Source organism: Protobothrops mucrosquamatus, unplaced genomic scaffold, assembly GCF_001527695.2.
Source record: "Protobothrops mucrosquamatus isolate PMUCROS unplaced genomic scaffold, P.Mucros_1.0 scaffold142, whole genome shotgun sequence".
Classification (NCBI taxonomy): domain Eukaryota; kingdom Metazoa; phylum Chordata; class Lepidosauria; order Squamata; family Viperidae; genus Protobothrops; species Protobothrops mucrosquamatus.
The window spans coordinates 263,879-282,890 of record NW_015386508.1 but is presented as its reverse complement, the minus strand read 5'-3'; the positions used below and the strand labels follow the sequence as shown (position 1 = coordinate 282,890).

Sequence of the window (19,012 nt, the reverse complement as noted above, 5' to 3'; positions counted from 1 at the left end):
ACTAAAAGAACAGTGCTTTAGTTCGTATGCATATTCTATCTGCATCATGTAATGGCTGCAGAAAATCCTTTATACAAGGAATTAGTTCCTTTTCTGTCTAACAGAAGCTGTTTCTATTGCCAGCTGTTATAAAGCTGTTTCTATTGCCATTGCGATCTACTGACTCTTGGAACTAGATTTGATACACAACTTAATTTGCAGACTAACTTATTGATCCGCATGCTCTGCTATAAGAGGTCTATCCAAACATTTCTCAAAGAAGCATTTGAATATGTCTTCTAATCACATGAGCAGGGTAAAACTCTTAAAGAGCCCAGAGCTTTTATCCGGAAAGAAAATTAAGAAAGGAAATGAATCAAGAGAATGATTGACTTGTTTTAGCTTTAAACATACACATAATATTAAGGATTCTCTTAAAATTAAGGTGCATTAAATTAAATGAAACATACTTATGTTATTATCATCACTAATTTTGGAATATATGAAAAACAAATCTCAGTAAGAATGATGTCTCAGTGACATAGGAAGTATTGCAATAATGTCAGTGAATACTTCATGCTCTATGCACTACTTTTCTCAGTTACAGTTCTTACTGAATTTAAGCCAAACTTCCAACCATCCAAATCACTGACACTCCTTTTTGAGGTATTTCCACATAGCACTTCTCCCCCAATTTCCCTACAAAGAGGCCTGAGAATGTCCCAATGACAACGATAATTCGTGATGAGGTCGTTTTGAATTTCATGGCTCAGCTGACAACTGCTTCCTCCACCTGACAATGCACAAACCCACAAATCAAACACCAGCTTGAGTCAGAGGCTTGTGCAATCCTCATGGTCCTCTCTTTGCTACTGCATCAATATAACAAAAATAAAACCATTCTCATTTTAAAGATGATGGTGTTGCACCAAAACATGTGGACTGTAGTATAGGAAGGCAGCATGAGAAGTCAAGGAATGGGAAAGGCAGAATTTCCTGCCAATGGAGAACATCCTCTATTCATTTCAAAGGTTCTCTTTCCACCCTCATTCCTTTAGCTCAGCAGGAGAAACTTCAGTGAATCTTCTCTTCTGTCCAGCATCGGTAATGGCATGTGAGCATGAAGCTTCACAATTAACTTGGAAGTAGTGGACATGTTACATGAATAGTGGCTCTTAAGTAGCTATATTAAACCCTGATCTGTCATGGTTCCAATAGATGAAACCCATCAAAAGAACTTCAAGGCAAAATTCTTCCTTAAAAAACATTTTATTCGGGAAACAAAATATTAGCACTCCATAGTTGAACCCAAAAACTAAATTCCCTTCCCCCAGATACAAAGTAACAAAGTACAATTCCCACCCTCAATGAACTGTCATAAATCACATTCCCCAGTTAGAGAAAAGCATGGGCTTTCTCCCCAGCTCCTCAGCCCGCCAAAACATTATCAGCTTGTCCTTGGGTTCCCACAGCAGTGTTATCGTTATGACTAGCTGAGCTTTCATTCCAACCCCCCTCCCTGCTGCACCTGATTCCTAAAAGCAAGAAAAAGCATAGAAAATGAGAAGAGAAAATGGCTGCATTTTCATCAGTTGTCAAAGTGGGAACATCCAATGTTAGCACAAGTTGAATACACAATACTCTTAAAAACAGTAGCTACTAAGCATAGCCTATCATAAAGCAGACTTTGCAATTTGCTGGAACATTCTTATATATTCCCTTCCACACCTTATTATGATTTGCCTCATCTATACTTTCCTCTCTCTTACTGAAATTAGTCCAGGATGGAATTAGGCAAGAAAATCTTATCTACAGGTGTGGGAAATGGTTTGAATACAGCTGTTTCAAGTGAGTCATATACAGAACAAAACACATGTGTTTGGGATGTTTTGATGGTGGCATTTTCTTTTGAGTTTAGACCAAAGTATGACTGATTTGCATATAAAGAATGTTAAGTATTTTGTTCTGTTTTAGGTCATGTAATTGTTGTTCTCTTGCCTCTTATAATTGGGCTGTTATCTTCTGAATTCTCCTGCCTAGACTGGTGCAGCAGAAAGGGCTATCATAACTCTAGGGTTATTGGTTAACCTGTAAGTGGGAGCTGGGTGCAGTTTTGGAGTGAATCAGCAGGAATTTAAAGAACAATTGTCACAGTGAGAGAACCATTCAGGATCTAACTGCCACTGAAGAGAAACTGAAGGAAGGATTGTTTGACCACACCATGCTAATTGTGTCTGATCAAAGAGAAAGGGCATAATCTATTGAAGATAGAAAATCCCTCAGATGAGCAGGCCTATGCCACAAAGGGTTTATAGGTGATAAACCAGCACTTGCATTGCACCTGGAAGTTATCAATATTTGGTTTGCACAGTGTGTCCATTCTCTTTCCTTTTGATAAGGTCGTCTAATACGAGGTAAAGATTGGGAGTATCCATCAAATAAGACAGATTTAAAGTTGAAACTAAATTAAATTACCTCACCCACTATCAAAATTAATCTGTCTCTCTCCTACTTTCTACAAAATAGGTAGAGAAGTGACAGAACGAAAAGTTAGCCTCCTATTAATGTAAAAGAGCATTCTCATCTCCTAAAAATCCACTGCCCTCCTCAGTAAACCCTGTTTTCTTATTTGGCGAAATAAGAAATCAATTCTTCCAGTTATTATTATTTTTGTCTGTGTGGTAATACTGCTAACAATGCTAGATACTCATGCACGTACATGTAACAGAGACCTTTCTTTTTCTGCTTTTTTTTAAGATTTGCCTTAAGACTTTCTCTCTTAGCCTTCTACTCCAGCTTGTTTATCCATTTAATAATATTTATTCCCTGCCCCAATCAAGAAAGACTTGGGGTGGGATATTGAAAAGTCACAAAGAAAACAAAAATATGACATATGCCTTGTTATCCTTTCTCCCCAAAGAAGTATTCCATAGGAGGCTCAATTTTATAACTATTCTAAGGGTCAAATGTTTATTTAAATAGCACTCCTCTGGCTGCGCTTAGTCTGAAGCATGCCCACCGGAAGACCTGATTGATCATTCCCCGGCTTCTTGCCCTTTCCATCTGTGCAAAGCTAATTGTCATAAAAAGCTGTTTAGAGCAATTGTTTTGGGTATACCCGTCTTGAGAATTGGACTGATTGTAGCCAGAAAAATGACTATTGTTGTGTATGCACATTATATTGTCTGAGCAACAAGCTGAAGCAAGAAATAGGGTCAAACTAGAAATCGACCATTGTGCCTGGAATGCTGTCGTTCTAACTGCTGCATACAAGACATAATTGAAACTCTTTCTGAAAATTAGCTTCAGTTCCAACCCTAAAACTAAATGAAGGACTTTTGGCAATTCTGCACTGTTGCATAAGCTGCTTTTCTGCCACGCTGCTTCCATCTGTTTCTTAAGCCAACTTCAGAAATCTCAGCCTGGATTGAGTCAGTTGGCAACAGAGTCCAAGAGCTAATTGGTGATTCCTTTGCTTCTCGCCTTCCCAGCCATGCAAGCACCAACTCTGCCTTTTCTCTTGAGAGATTGTTCCTCCTCACTATTCCCTCACTATTCCCCTTGCTTTGCCTCTCCTTTCCAAGTATTTACACACATGGATGCAGTCTGCCTTCCAATATTATCACTTTTAATACTAACATAACCCTTTTCTTTTTTTAATTTTTTCCTCTCCTTTGTGATACTGTGATGCTACCATAATCAAAGCAACATGAAACAGATTGTTATTTCATTCCTTACTGATAATTCAGCTTCATAGAAAATGTAGCAATGCTACATTGGGGATGAGCCAAGCAGAAAGTATAGATTCCGTCTTGTGTTTGATTTCAACAAAACACAATATCTGAGTCAGTTTTATTTTGGAATGTTGTGTAACATAACCTCTTAATGAGTTGACTGGAATGTCATACTTTATGCCAGGATCAGCTCTGGAACAGTTTCTTGATCTGAAAGGGTTGTATCTTGTATGAGAGATCAGAACCACAGAGTTCAATTAATACCACACCCCAAAGCAAATTATCAATTATACAGGTAGTCCTCAACTTACAACCATTAATTTAACGACTGTTCAAAGTTATCATGGTGCTTAAAAAAGGGACTTATGACCGGTCCTCACACTTAAAACTGTCATAGCATTCCCACGGTCATGTGATCATGATCTGGGTGTTGGCAACCATCTCACATTTACAATAGTTGCAGAATCCCGGAGTGAACATGATCACTATTTGTGATCTTCCCAGCTGGCTTCCAACAAGCAAAGCAATGGGAAAGTTGACAGGGAAAGCTGCAAATTGTGATCACATGATGTCATCTAAATGACTTGACAAAAAGGATCATAAAATCAGATATGGCCATGTAATACCTTAGTTAAGACCATACATTTTCGAGTCCCAATTGTGGTCATAAGTCAAGGACGGCCTGTTAAGATATTTACTAGCTGGAACAGTGAAGTGGATAATGGACCAGAACACACTGGGGTAGTTTGATTTGTTGGGGAGTGCTGGCTCCTGCATGAGATAATCTATGTTATGATTGGATGCTGGGTGTAAAAAGGGGTGTTTTCTTTTTCCCCACCTTTTTCTTCTATGTTCTCTATATGCTGTTCTGTGATTTACCTGGTGATTTACTTCATGATGTAGTGATGTGCTTGACTATCTTGTTTGGTGTATATATAGATGTAAAATATATTTATTTATATAAAACTACAAGTATGTGTCAGCATCTATGACTTCATATGGACACTGCTGCACAATTCCCTGACACTGCCTGTATTCTGAATTCAAGGGAGACCAGGCTATTTACCCTATCTGAGCCACAAACATGATGGCAACAAAGAGCTGCTACTTTGGGGGTCTCTTTGCTGCTATGTAGCAAGCCTCCAGAGTTTTGCCTTCCAAGACAGTTTTGAGTCTTCACTATTTCTTAAAATTATTTGGAGTTTTGTGTCAACACAACACAGAACAGCTAAATCTGAGTTTTTACCATCAAACCTTGCCCAACTCAAGTAATGTAATTGTAATGTTTTACTATAGGTTTGAAATAAAATACGTTTTCCATTTTGGCCTCATCTCTGGTGTTACCAATTTTCAATATCGCTGAGCTTTAGTGTTTAGGTTTCCTGGCTTATTTCTGATAGCATTTTTGTATCTTAATAGCTTCCTTACAGGGGGGAAAATTGTAGAAAAAAATGGCAGCTGAATTTTTTCCCCTATTATGGAGCTGTAGCCAAGACTCTGCCTGTTAAATTTCTTGCAAGCTCTCAAATACAGGGAAGATTTGAATGAAAAAGCTGGCAAGCCTTACTTGAGGAACAGATTGTGTCGATAGTACCCCATCCAAGATAAAAATGCTCAGTAATTCTTTCACTGATTTAAGTGTGCCTATGGATATGTTGAGAAGACAAATCTTGTAGCCTTAATAAAACTTCAGCATGAAAAAAGCTATGAAGATTAATAAGCCAGCTTCTCAAAAATTTACCCTACCTACAATAGAAGTATTTTTGGTAAGATATTAAAAATAAAATTCTTAGTAATCAAAATACCTTTGGTCATACTTTTAATCTTCCCTAGAGGAGAAGGAACTGACACATATGATCCGTCTGAAATTTAAAAAAGAAAGTAAAAGTTACAAGTGTTTACAAAACATATATAATATTTACATAATTTTACTTTAACAAATTAAACCATACAGTAATTATTTACTCATGCCTTGAAAAGACATGTCAGTCAAAAAAATCAAACGATATATGCAACCCAAAGATTTAGAGTGTTTTACTAAAACAAACTTTTAGTGCTATGTTCATGCTGATATTACATAGAAATATTTTGAGATTGCCAAATGAACCCTAATTTACATTTTAGATGATAAAGACTGGGTGTTAATGAGATTTAGATAATACAGATGACCTATTAACAAGATTCAAAGGGCTGGTTTTAGCCATTTTATACAACAAACACCAGGTATGGTACTGAAAAAAAGTTGACGGTATTCTATGTTTATATTAATTGTAATCAAAAGTACAGATGATCCCAAGAAATAATCATGTGTGGTTTGAAGAAGAAAGGCATTTCAATCTATCTGCTTGAATTACTTGATGAGGCTAAAACATATAAGGAACGGTTGCTGGAATTGGGTATGTCTAGTTTAACGAAGAGAAGGACGAGGGGGTACATGATAGCAGTGTTCCAATATCTCAGGGGCTGCCACAAAAAACAGGGAGTCAAGCTATTCTCCAAGGCGCCTGAAGGCAGGACGAGAAGCAACGGATGGAAACTAATCAAGGAGAGAAACAACCTAGAACTAAGGAGAAACTTCCTGACAGTTAGAACAATTAACCAATGGAACAACCTGCCTCCAGAAGTGGTGAATGCTCCAACACTGGAAGTTTTTAAGAAGAGACTGGACAGCCATTTGTCCGAAATGGTGTAGGGTTCCTGCCTGAGCAGGGGGTTGGACTCGATGACCTCCAAGGTCCCTTCCAACTTTATTNTTATTATTATTATTATTATTATTATTATTATTATTATTATTATTATTATGTATTACACCAGGGAAAGGAAACCTTCTAGACAGTGTCAGTGGCAGAAAAGTATTACAGGCCCTGAACAGCTCCCTCACCCTGATTACTGCAGAAGAAAATCTCATGTCATCCCACTAATTTGAGAGATTTCAAGATTACAATCACTCTCAAATGAGAGGAAAAATAGTAATTTTACTGGGTGCTTTTTCATTAACTGATTTACAAGAAAGGACCTGACATTACAGCAAAAAAACCTGACAGGATAGCAGTGTTCCAATATCTTAGGTGTTGCCATAAAGAAGAGGAAGTCAAGCTATTCTCCAAAGCATCTGAAGGCAGGAGAAGAAGTAATGGATGGAAACTAATCAAGAAAAGAAGCAGCCTAGAACTAAGGAGAAATTTCCTGAGAGGTAGAACAATTGATGAGCGGAACCACTTGTCTCCAGAAGTTGTGGATGCTCCAGGACTGGGAGTTTTTAAGAAGACATTAGACAACCATTTGTCTGAAATGGTATAGAGCTTCCTGTCTGAACAGGGAGTTGGACTAGAAGATCTCCAAGGTCCCTTCTAACTCTATTATTATGTTATTATTTAGTAATAAAGGTTGTTCCCAGACATTATGGAACACTTGGGTGAGTCTCATTAATCATTCATTTAAAGTAGGATTTTATAAACCACACTTCTTGCTTATAATCATTATTTACAAGACAGGATTATCTATCTAATAGATTCAGAGTCTGTGAAGGACATTCACTGGCTAATTTTCCCTATACTACAACTGGCTCTGTTAAAATCAATTTTAGAATAATCCACTGATTACTTCAGAATTAAGACTGGATTCAATATTGTTCCTGCATTAGATATTTTCTTAGTAAAGTTTCTAATTTGAGCTTGGTATAATGGAAATTAATTTGCTTTAAGCAAAGGTTTCCTAGCTGATACTTTGTACTGAAATTTTATAGGTCTCTCATATAGCTTAAACCACTAAATTTCTTCATACTGTGTGTGCAGAAATCTGTTTGGTCAGAAAGAAATAATAATAAAAAAATAGATATTTGAAACCAAAGAAAAATGTCTACATCTGAATTCTAGTCACTCTTACGCTGCTTGTAATGGGAAACTAGAATGCCAGTGCTAGAAACATGAAAGAGCAAAATGTAGTTGGATTGCATGGCTTAAGAATCCAAAATGGAGCAGGCGATTGACTAATCAATTTCAGCCACTCCAATGTCTCTTAATAGTAACATTATCTTCAAACAACCAAAACGACGCCTTTATACCTGGACATCAGCGCATGGAGTGTATAGAAATCACATTGGCTATATTAGTACTAAAAGGAGTTGGAGGAGTTCAATTACAACATCAAAGACATGGGCAGGTGTTGACTGTGGAAGAGACCATGAACTGCTCGTGTGAAATCTCTTAGTTAAGCTAAAGAAGAAAAAGACAACCAGTCAAGTTTCACAATATGATCTTGAACATATATCCATCCATTTCAAAGAGAACATCAGGGATTTCTTTGAAGTTCTAAACTTTATTGATAGAGAAACAGAGGGATTGTGGAATGAACTTAAAGAGGTTGCTAAAGATGAATGTGAAAAGAGATTGCCAAAAATTAAGAAAGATAAGAAAGCAAACTGGAAAGTCAGAGCAAACTGCAGAAATTCTGTCTATATTATGGCTTCCTGACCTCTATATAAATTTACTATGAGGACAATAAGATGTTCTGGGACTCCTGCTTTTTGTGCAGGCCACTGAATTCCATTGAACACTATGAAATGAAGGTTGGAGTTTAAAGAAGCAGGATAGGATAGGAAGAATGCTTCTATTCTAATATTCTAAGAATATTAGAGCCTTTTAACTTTGGTCTTGGAAAGGCTCCTGAGAATACCATGGACAGCCAAGAAACAAACCAATGGATCATTGAACAAATCAGCCCAGAGTTCTCACTTGAGGCACACATGATCAGGCTCAAATTATCCTATATTGGACATTTTATACAAAGACCCAGCTCTCTGGGAAAGGCTCTAATATTGGGAAAGGTAGAAGAGAAGAATATGACCAGATGCCAAGTGGACGAACTCGGTTACAGTGGCAATGAATTGAAAGACTTGAAAGAACAAGTTGGAGATATAATAATAATAATAATAATAATAATAATAATAATAATAATAATAATAATAATAATAATAATAGTAATAGTAATAGTAATAGTAATAGTAATAGTAATAGTAATAGTAATAGTAATAGTAATAGTAAAGTTGGAAGGGACCTTGTAGGTCATCAAGTCCAACCCCCTGCTCAGGCAGGTAACCCTATACCGTTTCGGACAAATGGCTGTCCAGTTTCTTCTTAAAAACTTCCAGTGTTGGAGCATTCACCGCTTCTGGAGGCAGGTTGTTCCACTGGTTAATTGTTCTAACTGTCAGGAAGTTTCTCCTTAGTTCTAGGTTGCTTCTCTCTTTGGTTACTTTCCACCCGTTGCTTCTTGTCCTGCCTTCAGGCGCTTTGGAAAATAACTTGACTCCCTCTTCTTTGTGGCAGCCCCTGAGATATTGGAACACTGGAGGAAGTCTATCTATGTAGTTGCTAGGAGCTGAAATTGACGAGGGCATATAATCAATCAATAAATCATATCATTGTTTATGACATATTTATCATTGGTTGCTGTTAAACAAACTTCAAATAATAGGCCGAAGCCAGCAGTCATTACATGCAATATCCTTGAATTTTGAAATGCATAACAGAAAAAAAAATCAGTCACAAAATGAATTCTTTTTTGGAATGAAAAAAATGGTTTTCTTACAGTTAACCTTGATTCAAAGTTACTCAAGTTGTCTGTTTTATATAGACTGTGATATATAATGTCAATGGGACATGGTGAGACCTATTAGATCAATGACTAACCTCTGCTACATATAATTGACAGTTTACCTACAATTACTATAAGGGCATAATGCAATCAGAGCAGTCTCACCTTTCTTTGCTTATTGAAAGCGTGGATAAACCCTAAGTCTATAATTGCTCATTTTCTGTGTAGTCATTGTAGGAGGGAAGTCAAATCTTACATAGTGTACCTGACTCTGGTATATTTTTTTTACATCCTTTATAGCTTCCATTTTCTTAGTTTTTCCTAGAATTTCCATACCTTATGAACTATTGGCAATCCTGTTTTTATTCACTTAAGCTCTCATTTCCTGAGTTTCTCTTATCCTCTCAGACTACGGCCATCTGTAAAGCCCCTGGATTTCCTCTTCTCCTTTGCTCTAATCTTATATTTCTCTAGCCTTTCCTCTCTTTCTCATTGTCTTGCTTGTTCTCCCGGTGTATTAAAATAGTCTCCTGCTAAGGGCCTGATCGCATCCTTCTCTCCTACCTTATTATTCCATCTGGCCCCTAAGAAACTGATTAGGTTCTGCAGTCAGCAGTGATGGCTGCTTATGCTATTAATTCTTGCTGCACTGTTTTGAGGCTGTTCACATAGACTGGCCTCACAGCTATCTAGTTTTTTTTTTAGGGGGGGGGGGAGAGAAACAAAGCAGCTATTAAAGTTATTTTTAGCCATGCAAAGTGAACAGTTTAACAACACCACACCTCCTCCAGGTAGAGAGTATTCATTACAAGGAGATTCATCCTGGGGTCTTTTGTAATGTTTCAAAAGGGTGACAATAGCATCGTGTCCTGAAAAATAGCAATTGCCATTAGAAGCAAACATGAACAACACAGAAGTACCACCTTGCCAACAAAGAATCTGAGAAGGCAGTTCAAAAGTACATCATGAACTATCAAACAGTATTGCTGTTGAATAAAATGTTATCTTAGAATTTAAAGGCATCATAAAACATCTTGTATTCTTGGATACATTACAGATACCATTGCAGTAACATAATTCATTCATAGTCACATACAGCTGGTCCTTGACTTACAGTAGTTCATTTAGTGACTGTTCAAAGTTACAACGGCATTGAAAAAAGTTAGTTATGACCGTTTTTCACACTTACGACCATTGCATCTTCCCCATGATCATGTGATCAAAATTCAGACACTTGGCAACTGACTTGTATTTATGACGGTTGCCATGTCCCTGGGTAAGGTTTTGCCACCTTCTGACAAACATAGTCAGTGGGGAAGCCAGATTCACTTAACAACCGTGTTATCAACTTAACAACTGCAGTGATTCACTTAACAACTGTGATAAGAAATATCGTAAAATGGGGCAAAATTCACTTAACAAATGTCTCACTTAGGAACAGAAATCTCAGTTGTGGTCATAAGTCGAGGATTTCCTATAACTCTGAGAGAAAACACACATGCATACACAAACACACACTTGTGCCCCCATTCAAAACCAGCTTAATCTCTTCTCATATTGTAAGGCATTACATTCTTTTAGGACAGACATGTCAAACTCGTGATGTCATGTGACATCACACGACATATTGGAGCTTTTTCCCTATTGTCAGCAATGTGGTGGGCGGAGTTTCATCGTGTCACGTCCGGCCCACGGGCCGACAGTTTGACGCCCCTGTTTTAGGATGTCTTCTTTATAAGATTTTTTTTTAAAGTACTGTTTTTCCCCCCAAAAATATTATATTTTAAATGTTTTAAATATTATAATTTTGTTTAACCTGACTGAAATCTTGCTCAGAGAATATGTAAATTAGTCAAGTGATAAAGAACTGGCAGTTCATAACAAAAATCATAAAAAGGTTATTTCTAATGTAATATAAAGCTAAATAATCATGGGTTGAAATGCATTTATAAGCAACCTAGAATTCACTTCAAATGACATGAGATTACAATCTCAGATTTATAACCTCTAAAAATGTCACACTCAAGAATGGTTGTTGATGACTTCAAACTGAATAGACGCTTATGTGAATTTGGGCACATTTTCATGTCAAAATATATTTTGGCTCAGCGATGGATAAGCATGAAGGAAACAGCTTCCAGAACTCGACAATTTTTAGATGAGTTTGGAGGAAAAAGAGAAGTAGAAATGAGATGTCATCAGACAAGACTTGCAAAATCTGTAATATGCAGCTTTTTTGCAGGATTTCTGCAGGAAATCAAGGATAGCTCTGTCTTTAAAAGAGGTGTCTGCTTCTGTCCTTTGCAATAGAACTAAAGTTTCTTTCCACATAAAATCAATAGTAGTCCTTGACTTCGTAATGAACTTCATAGATAACTGTACTGTAATGCTATCTGTGAAACCTTGTTCAGTGATAATAGAGAAAAAAAAGACTTATAAAGCCTTGTCTATATTTTACAGATAGATATTACCTTTTCTGAACTCAGGCATACAATTATGGATTTTTGTATTTTTATTTTATAGGTGTTGAGAAAGGTCAAGATTGAACTGGCGTGGAATTCAAGCTTTGGCTACTGGGTTAGCATTTCTGAGAGCATAAATCCAATACCTGGTGTTGTGCATTCTCTTAATGTCAGAAGCAGATGCATATGGACAGCCCTTTTCAAAAGATTCCTAAGTTGTTCTGCTTTTCTGATTTGTAATGCCATCTTTTTAATGCACAAAGAAGAGTACCCAAATAATTCTACCTTTTTCATAGGCCCACATCAAACAGGTTTGCTCATCTTTCTCACCACTGGACCTGCTGGAATCAGAGGCTACTAGATTCATATCAGCTCCATTGTCCAGTAAAAATTGGACAAGGCGGATATGGCCATGATAGCAAGCAGAATGTAACCCTGGAAGAGGAGAAGGAGGAGGAGGAGAAAAAAGCATTGTTATAAGAAAGATTTTCCTAACAATATAAAGGGCTACAGAATAATAAAATGGATTTAAAGGTATAAGAAAGAGGAGTAGGCTTATTTTAGCTGAGCTTGATTTCAGTTCATTATGTAGATAGGTGTTACTACCACAGTGTCTTTTTAACTTTCCAGCCTAGTCTACTCTCCTGGAGAAGATTGATTTAAGCCTGGATTAGACTTCAGCATCACTGCATGTCAGGGAATGTATGCATCTATTGTTCAGAGACAGTTGCATAGCTTTTGCATTTATACTTCTGTGAATGTTAATTTTCTGGCGTAATTATTGGCTGGTCTAGCACAGAATAGTTCTTCTAATCATTGTTTTAGATGATATACATTTTCTTTCCTTAGTTTTTGCACAGACATAACACAAACTGATGCTTAGTAATTTACCTGTATGTCCATCTCTGCCCTGATGATTGAGACTCATTACATTCTGATCAAGAAGAAACTTCACCAGTTCTATGTTCTTGCCATAGGTACATGCACTGAATGAATTAGAATAATTTTTTAAAAAACAAAATCAAATCAGCTATTGAGAATATTTAGTCAGTAATGTATAAGGAATCTAAATATATAAGAAATATAAATTTACATTAAAGAAATGAATCCTTACTCCCAAATGCCTCTGTTGAGCCATGTATACAAAAAAATTGACTGAAATAAGCAGTTCTCTGAAGAAAAAACTAACTTCTGATTTTTGCATCATATACAGTTTTAAAAAATACAAATATTTTCAGAGCATCTGCGTATATTGTGGATGCAATTCTAATACCGTTAAATCCTGTTGCTTTTCATCTGCTTTGCAAAAATTACTTCTGGTTTTTGTCTTTAAGTTCTAAGTGTTGTCTTTGTGTTATTTCATTGCTTTATAGCTTTGGCCACCTAGAATTTTTACTCACTAATGATACTTGCTACAAATATGACACTCATCAAATGTGTTTTGTAGCAGATGTATTTTGCAGCATGGATACAGTAAATAAGACTGCAGAAATGAAAGCTTGGGAATGAGACCTGGTGAGTATCCCAGGAAAAGGAGATAAAATTGGGTTTACCCAACCTTTTCAATAACATTTTGAGTAACCAATCAAATATCTCACAGACAGAATGATTCAGTAATTTTTTTGACCTGGAGAAAGGGGGGGGGGAAATCAAACATAAAACAGAATACCTATGAAAGGCAGTTTCACTAAATATATTTTCCTTAGTGAGACTTTCTGTTCCTGAAAGTTGGATTAACTCCTTTACAACTTCAAATTTTCCATTGTAGCAAGCCCTAGAGAGAAAGAAAAAAAAATATCAAGACAGTGTTTTAGTAAAGAAAAGTGGAAATTAGTGCACACTAAAGGGGAAAAAAAAGCTACGGATTGTTTGTTACTCACAAATGTAGTGGTGTGTCCCCATAAATGTTAACCACATGGGATTGGACTTCAAAATTACTTTGGAGCAAGAACTTGACAATATCCTGATGTCCAAATCGAGAGCAGAAGTGGAGAGGAACATGGTCTTCATTGTCTTGAGCATTCACTACCATTCAGTCAAAAGAGGAAGAAAAAATTGGTAGCTATAATTAAAGCAAGCTTTCTCATGGATCATGGATGTGATGTATAGATTATGAAATTTCATTGGAATCTAACAACCTCAAGTGGCTTTCTATGCAATTTGACCCCATAAGGTAGAAATACACATCCACTGATTCCTCACATATTTTTGTTCAATCCATATGAAAACTTACCCAAAGATCAGCAAATAAAAAAATACAACTTTTAATGCTGTTAAAAGACCAGTGAACTAAGCATAAAAGTACAAAGGAAAGCAAACACATACATGACCAAATTAAAATATGAGCAATCTGTGCATTTAAATGAAAGCAAGACAGTTGATTTAAAACAGTTAAGCAAAACTAATTTATCTGAGAGAGAATTTCCTCTTTGGATAAAAAGGAAATATTATCTGACCCAAAACCATGATAGGAAGACCTCTCTCTAGCTGCTGATCCAGAAGAAAGTTGAGCTACAACTGAGGAACCACATAGAAACCTGAAGGTGTCCTTCAAAGATCCATCCATTAACTTAGTGAAGTTGTTTGGAATTTCAGGGGACTGCACCTCTCTTTCTATTCTTCCCTTTCCTTTTCCATTAGTAGGAATAGTTTATCCTCATTTAGTGTCCATAATGATACTTCATGAGATGCAAAGGGCTCTGTGACAGTTTCTAGCCATTTTCATACAGTTGGTTTGGGACTGAAATATAAAAATAGAACAGAAGCAATGCTCTGTTCCCAGGCTTGGGTTTAACTGTGATTCTAATGTATTGGTGGGACATCTTTTGTAGTTTTACATTATTTAAGGTTGCAGCTGTTTTAGTCTGCACTGCCTATTTATGTGGGTTTAAACTGTTTTAATTTTTTTTGTATGCCACTCAGATTCTTCTGGAGTGGGTGGCCATAACACATCTAATGCATTAAATTTAATTAAATTTAAACCCAGAAAAACTATCCTGTATTGGTTCTTAAGGAGAACAGTGTCTTCCAGCTTGGTCTGCAACAGATCCAGTGTTATGTTTTCCCTATGAAGATTATGATTCCAAACTGCATGAACAATGCATGGACAGCACTTTGCTCTCTCTTATCTATGTTGGGAAGGAGTATCCATTGCTTAAGCTGCCATAAAAGAAGATAGAAGACAGATTGGAGACTCAGTTTTCCTGCAAGCCCAACAACAGGAGTGTCCATAGATTATAATCTCAAAATTAAAAATGGCAGATACAATAGTGTGATCAAAGATCCACCTGTATTTTTTGTTGTATTTGTGATACACATAAAAACCAGACACAGCTTCAATCACATTGTTGGGGCCACCACTGTAAACACCCTACCTAGCCATACACTTTCTCTCAAATATCATGACTGACTGATAAAGGATTTGTACCCTACAGCTGACCTTTTATGCCTTTTTCCTGTAATTGCTTAGAAACCTGAGACCCTACTGTAATCAATTATTGCTGTAGTTATATTTGCTGAGTATTATTGTGGGGTTTTCAGTCAAGGAAAATAAAAAGGCTTCACTGAGTTAATGACCTTTTCACAGAAATCCTGCTACCTTACATGTTAAGCATGCAGAGCGAAATTATGACCCAAAAGGCAAGTGTTAAAGGAAACAAGCACCCAAGTTATTACAAGAAGAATGAGAAACCAACATTATTCAGGATAAGGAAACAATGTTCTGTGGCCTGGAAAATTCATATTTTATTTAAAATAAATTAATGCTCATGCTGCGAATCAGCAATAATTGAAACCTATGTCAAAGATGTATTCAAATCAGGAAAGGTAAATGTAAACATATGTATGATGATAAGTACGTTAGAGTAAGAGTTGAAATAAAAATTCTTCTAAAAATGTTCTGTAGAGAAACTGAAAATTTTCTAGGTTAATTATTTGCACATATATAGCCTTGTTTAATAGACATTAACATTCATGATTAATTTGAAACCGATGTTATTTACAGTTTACTCCTTTCCCATCATCACTTGATGTCCAAAATAAGTATATATTTTTTGTCTTTGTCTACCAAGAAGAGTACTCTTTTCTATCTTATGTGATCTATAATAACAAACAAAACATCATTCATAATAATATTGACTTGGTGTAGACATGTTGCTTTTATCTGTCTTTCGTGCAAATTATAATTCTGTTTACTGAGTTCTTATATGTTTTTACTGTTTTTTAAAACCAGGACATTATTTTTAATTTGACCTGATGTATCTCAGAAACAGCACTGCTGCTCAGTTTTAGCTATGTGTTAAACAGCTGTTTGTATTTTAAAACTGGTTTCGGTGTTACTTTGCGTACTCAATTTACTAGAAAAGCACTGAGATGGAATCAGGGGAGCAAAAATGTGAGAATCACAGAAATGTCCATCACCCTCAATGCCTCTGGAATTGGTAAATTCATAGTTTGTTCCAGTTGACATGCAAGAAGTAGAATTTCACAATTTCTATCAAGAGGTATCATTGGTGTGACACCTCATAAGAAAGATTAGATTCATCTCCTATGGGGATTTAATCTAGTTAAGTATTTATAAAAAATATTCAGGAAACAGCATGCCCTTCTTTTTGGCAGAAATTCTCCAATTCTTGGTTTGCAGTGATGAGTTTTTCACTTCTCATAAATGCAATGAAATTGATGTACAGAGGTCAGAAATGCTTCTGAAAGACATTATTTCTGCTAAACAGTAGTGCTTAGAACATGTATTTCATTTCCAATCAATATTTTGCATCTCTGCCCCCTACCCCAAATTGTTTGAGACACTGAAGTTAATTCAGTGAAAGTTTATCAGATTTCAAAAGCTTATAATTACGTAGACAGAACTTTATCTGAATTGTAACACAGTATCCAAACCACATTTTGGGAAAAGTGCTGCTTTTATCATTCCGACTTACATTGGTAAGAAAAGTATATTGGCATGGAATCCAGTTATCTTGCCAAAACTAAAATTGATGTATTACTTATTAGCCGTGCTAAGAGCTCATAAAACTATACAATACTTCCTTCACATAATCTTTTACTTATATAATGGAATACATTTCAGAAATGTTTCAGAAAGCATTTTAAATAAAAATATTCTCATAAAATTATTTTTTTTAAATAATACAAGTACAGAATGAGAAAGGAACAAGCATCATAAAACTGAATTTAGTTAAAAATATTTGTTAAAAACAACCATCCATACAAAATGTGCAGTTCAAATAATAGCACTTAAAAAGAAGTGGTAAGAAAGCAACAACCACAATAAAAAATATAAACATCTGTGCTGTTCATCTGGCAATAAGTGTACATCAAAGGATTTGGAAATTCGCCCATGGTCCTTTGCTGGATTCATGCCGTATTTTAGTTGGCAGTCAAAATCCCAGGTGCAGTTTTGAATACCTTCCATCTCTGACATATTTGCTTATATGAAAAATGAAGCAATATATATATATAACTTATAATGGATCCCCATTTTAGCAGAATATTCTAGATAATATGCCTACTGTAAATGTCATCTGGAAGAAAGCAAGCAAGGGATATGAGACACAAATTCTCATCTTGCATGCTATCTGGTTGCCTAAAGGAAATCGTAACTCAGGTCCATAATATGAATGTGAAAATTGAAAATATGGGCCAGCTAGGAAAGAATAAAGGGATGTGTAGAGCCTGGAGAACAGTCCATTTGTTCAAAGTGATTTAGTGAAAAATAGCCTAGCATTGATTTATTAGGACTGCATAATTTGGGCTGCAAAACTCTTGAGGACCACTACAAGACAGAAAGAGACATAGAACAATCTTAATATTTTGCTGGCCTTGATTTTTCAGTGTAGCTCTAGAAATACTAGATTTATATTACTTAATTTCAGATTGAGAGGTGATAGGAAGCTGTGAACATTTCTGCCCCAAATTCTCTCTATTATAATTTTTTGTCATCACTATATTTGAAAGAGATAATTAAGTGATGCATAACCAGTATACTATTCAGATTGATTAATTGAAAATATTCAGCAACAAACTGAACCATAGGAACCAGGGTGATGAAGTAAATAGAATGCAGTATTGCAGGCTAACTCTGCCCACTGCCAGGAGTTCAATCCTGACAGGTTCAAGGTTGACTCAGCCTTCCATTCTTCCAAGGTTGGTAAAATGAGGACCCAGATTGTTGGGGGCAATATGCTGTCTCTGTAAACCACTGAGAGAATGCTGTAAAGCACTATATGGAGTGATATATAAAACCTAACTGCTATTGCTATTAACTCTCTCCCAACACATGATATCAAGACCTTGCATGAGCATATACAGTGAAGGGAAGTTGTCTCGCTGTCTTAGATAACTATTTCCACCATCAATCTGTCTTACAGCTATGATTTTTCCTTTAACATTTAATCAGAAAATTACCTTCCTGTATCTTAAATTTATTATTCTGCCCAAGTTGTGTATTTCCAATAATATAAACATTAGTGTATAGATAATTAATGTGATTAATTTTATGAACCAATGCTTTTTTTATTTTGAATTGAGTGTTTAATATGCCTGGTTATAGCAACACATCCACTTCCTTTTAGTTTTTACTTGAGATTCTTCTTTAAAGATTTTCATCTGCAATTTGTTCATAGCCTTTTTGATCAAGCTTACCATGTACCATTTCAATCTACTTTTGTTAGGTGCTGTCAATTTTTTATTAGCAATTCATCATTTAGAAAAGTGAGATCATGGTTCTAGAAATCTGTCTTACCACTCCCATTATTTATGAAGCTAATCATTCGCTTGTAATGCTCTTTCTCCTTCTAGTCTTTTTCTATGCATTAGAAGAATCTGGCTGCCCAAGTGCTAAAGTGTCCTTCCTAAGTGTTAAAAAGTCATCTTGTAAGTGTTCCTGGCAATATCATTTTTTACTATATGTATTATCAGAAAGATTAATTGATACTAGGCCTGATAATTGGCCCTGAATCTGTTCTATGGTATTCCCAATCCTTACCCTGGCAGTCAACACTCTTCATGAGCCATGTTGACTTGTTAATAGTGAATTATCAACTACTGTAAAATTTCTTTGTCTTCTTTCCAGAACAGGTGCATCTTCTCTTTCTTTAGGGATCAATCTTCTTATTCAACAATGTGTTTTTTCCCCTTCTCTTTCTTTTGTCAAGGCCTCAGAGTAGTTTCTGAGTTGCCGTGGTGCATTGTTTTGGTTGCCTATTGTGATGTTCCTTAGATTCA

General features: G+C 36.0%; 1 protein-coding gene across 1 annotated transcript in view; it reads right to left on the bottom strand.

Moving 5' to 3' along the window:
- The window catches only part of LOC107285059 (serine/threonine-protein kinase TNNI3K), a 184,219-nt gene that overhangs the window by 121,605 nt on the left and 43,602 nt on the right, over positions 1–19,012 (bottom strand). The window contains exons 8-13 of the mRNA XM_029283589.1: positions 13,651–13,795; positions 13,440–13,544; positions 12,662–12,756; positions 12,056–12,205; positions 10,091–10,177; positions 5,519–5,575 (exon numbers count right to left, since the gene is read on the bottom strand). Of these exons, the coding sequence (XP_029139422.1) occupies positions 5,519–5,575; positions 10,091–10,177; positions 12,056–12,205; positions 12,662–12,756; positions 13,440–13,544; positions 13,651–13,795 (639 nt within the window). The remainder of the gene's footprint in view (positions 1–5,518; positions 5,576–10,090; positions 10,178–12,055; positions 12,206–12,661; positions 12,757–13,439; positions 13,545–13,650; positions 13,796–19,012) is intronic.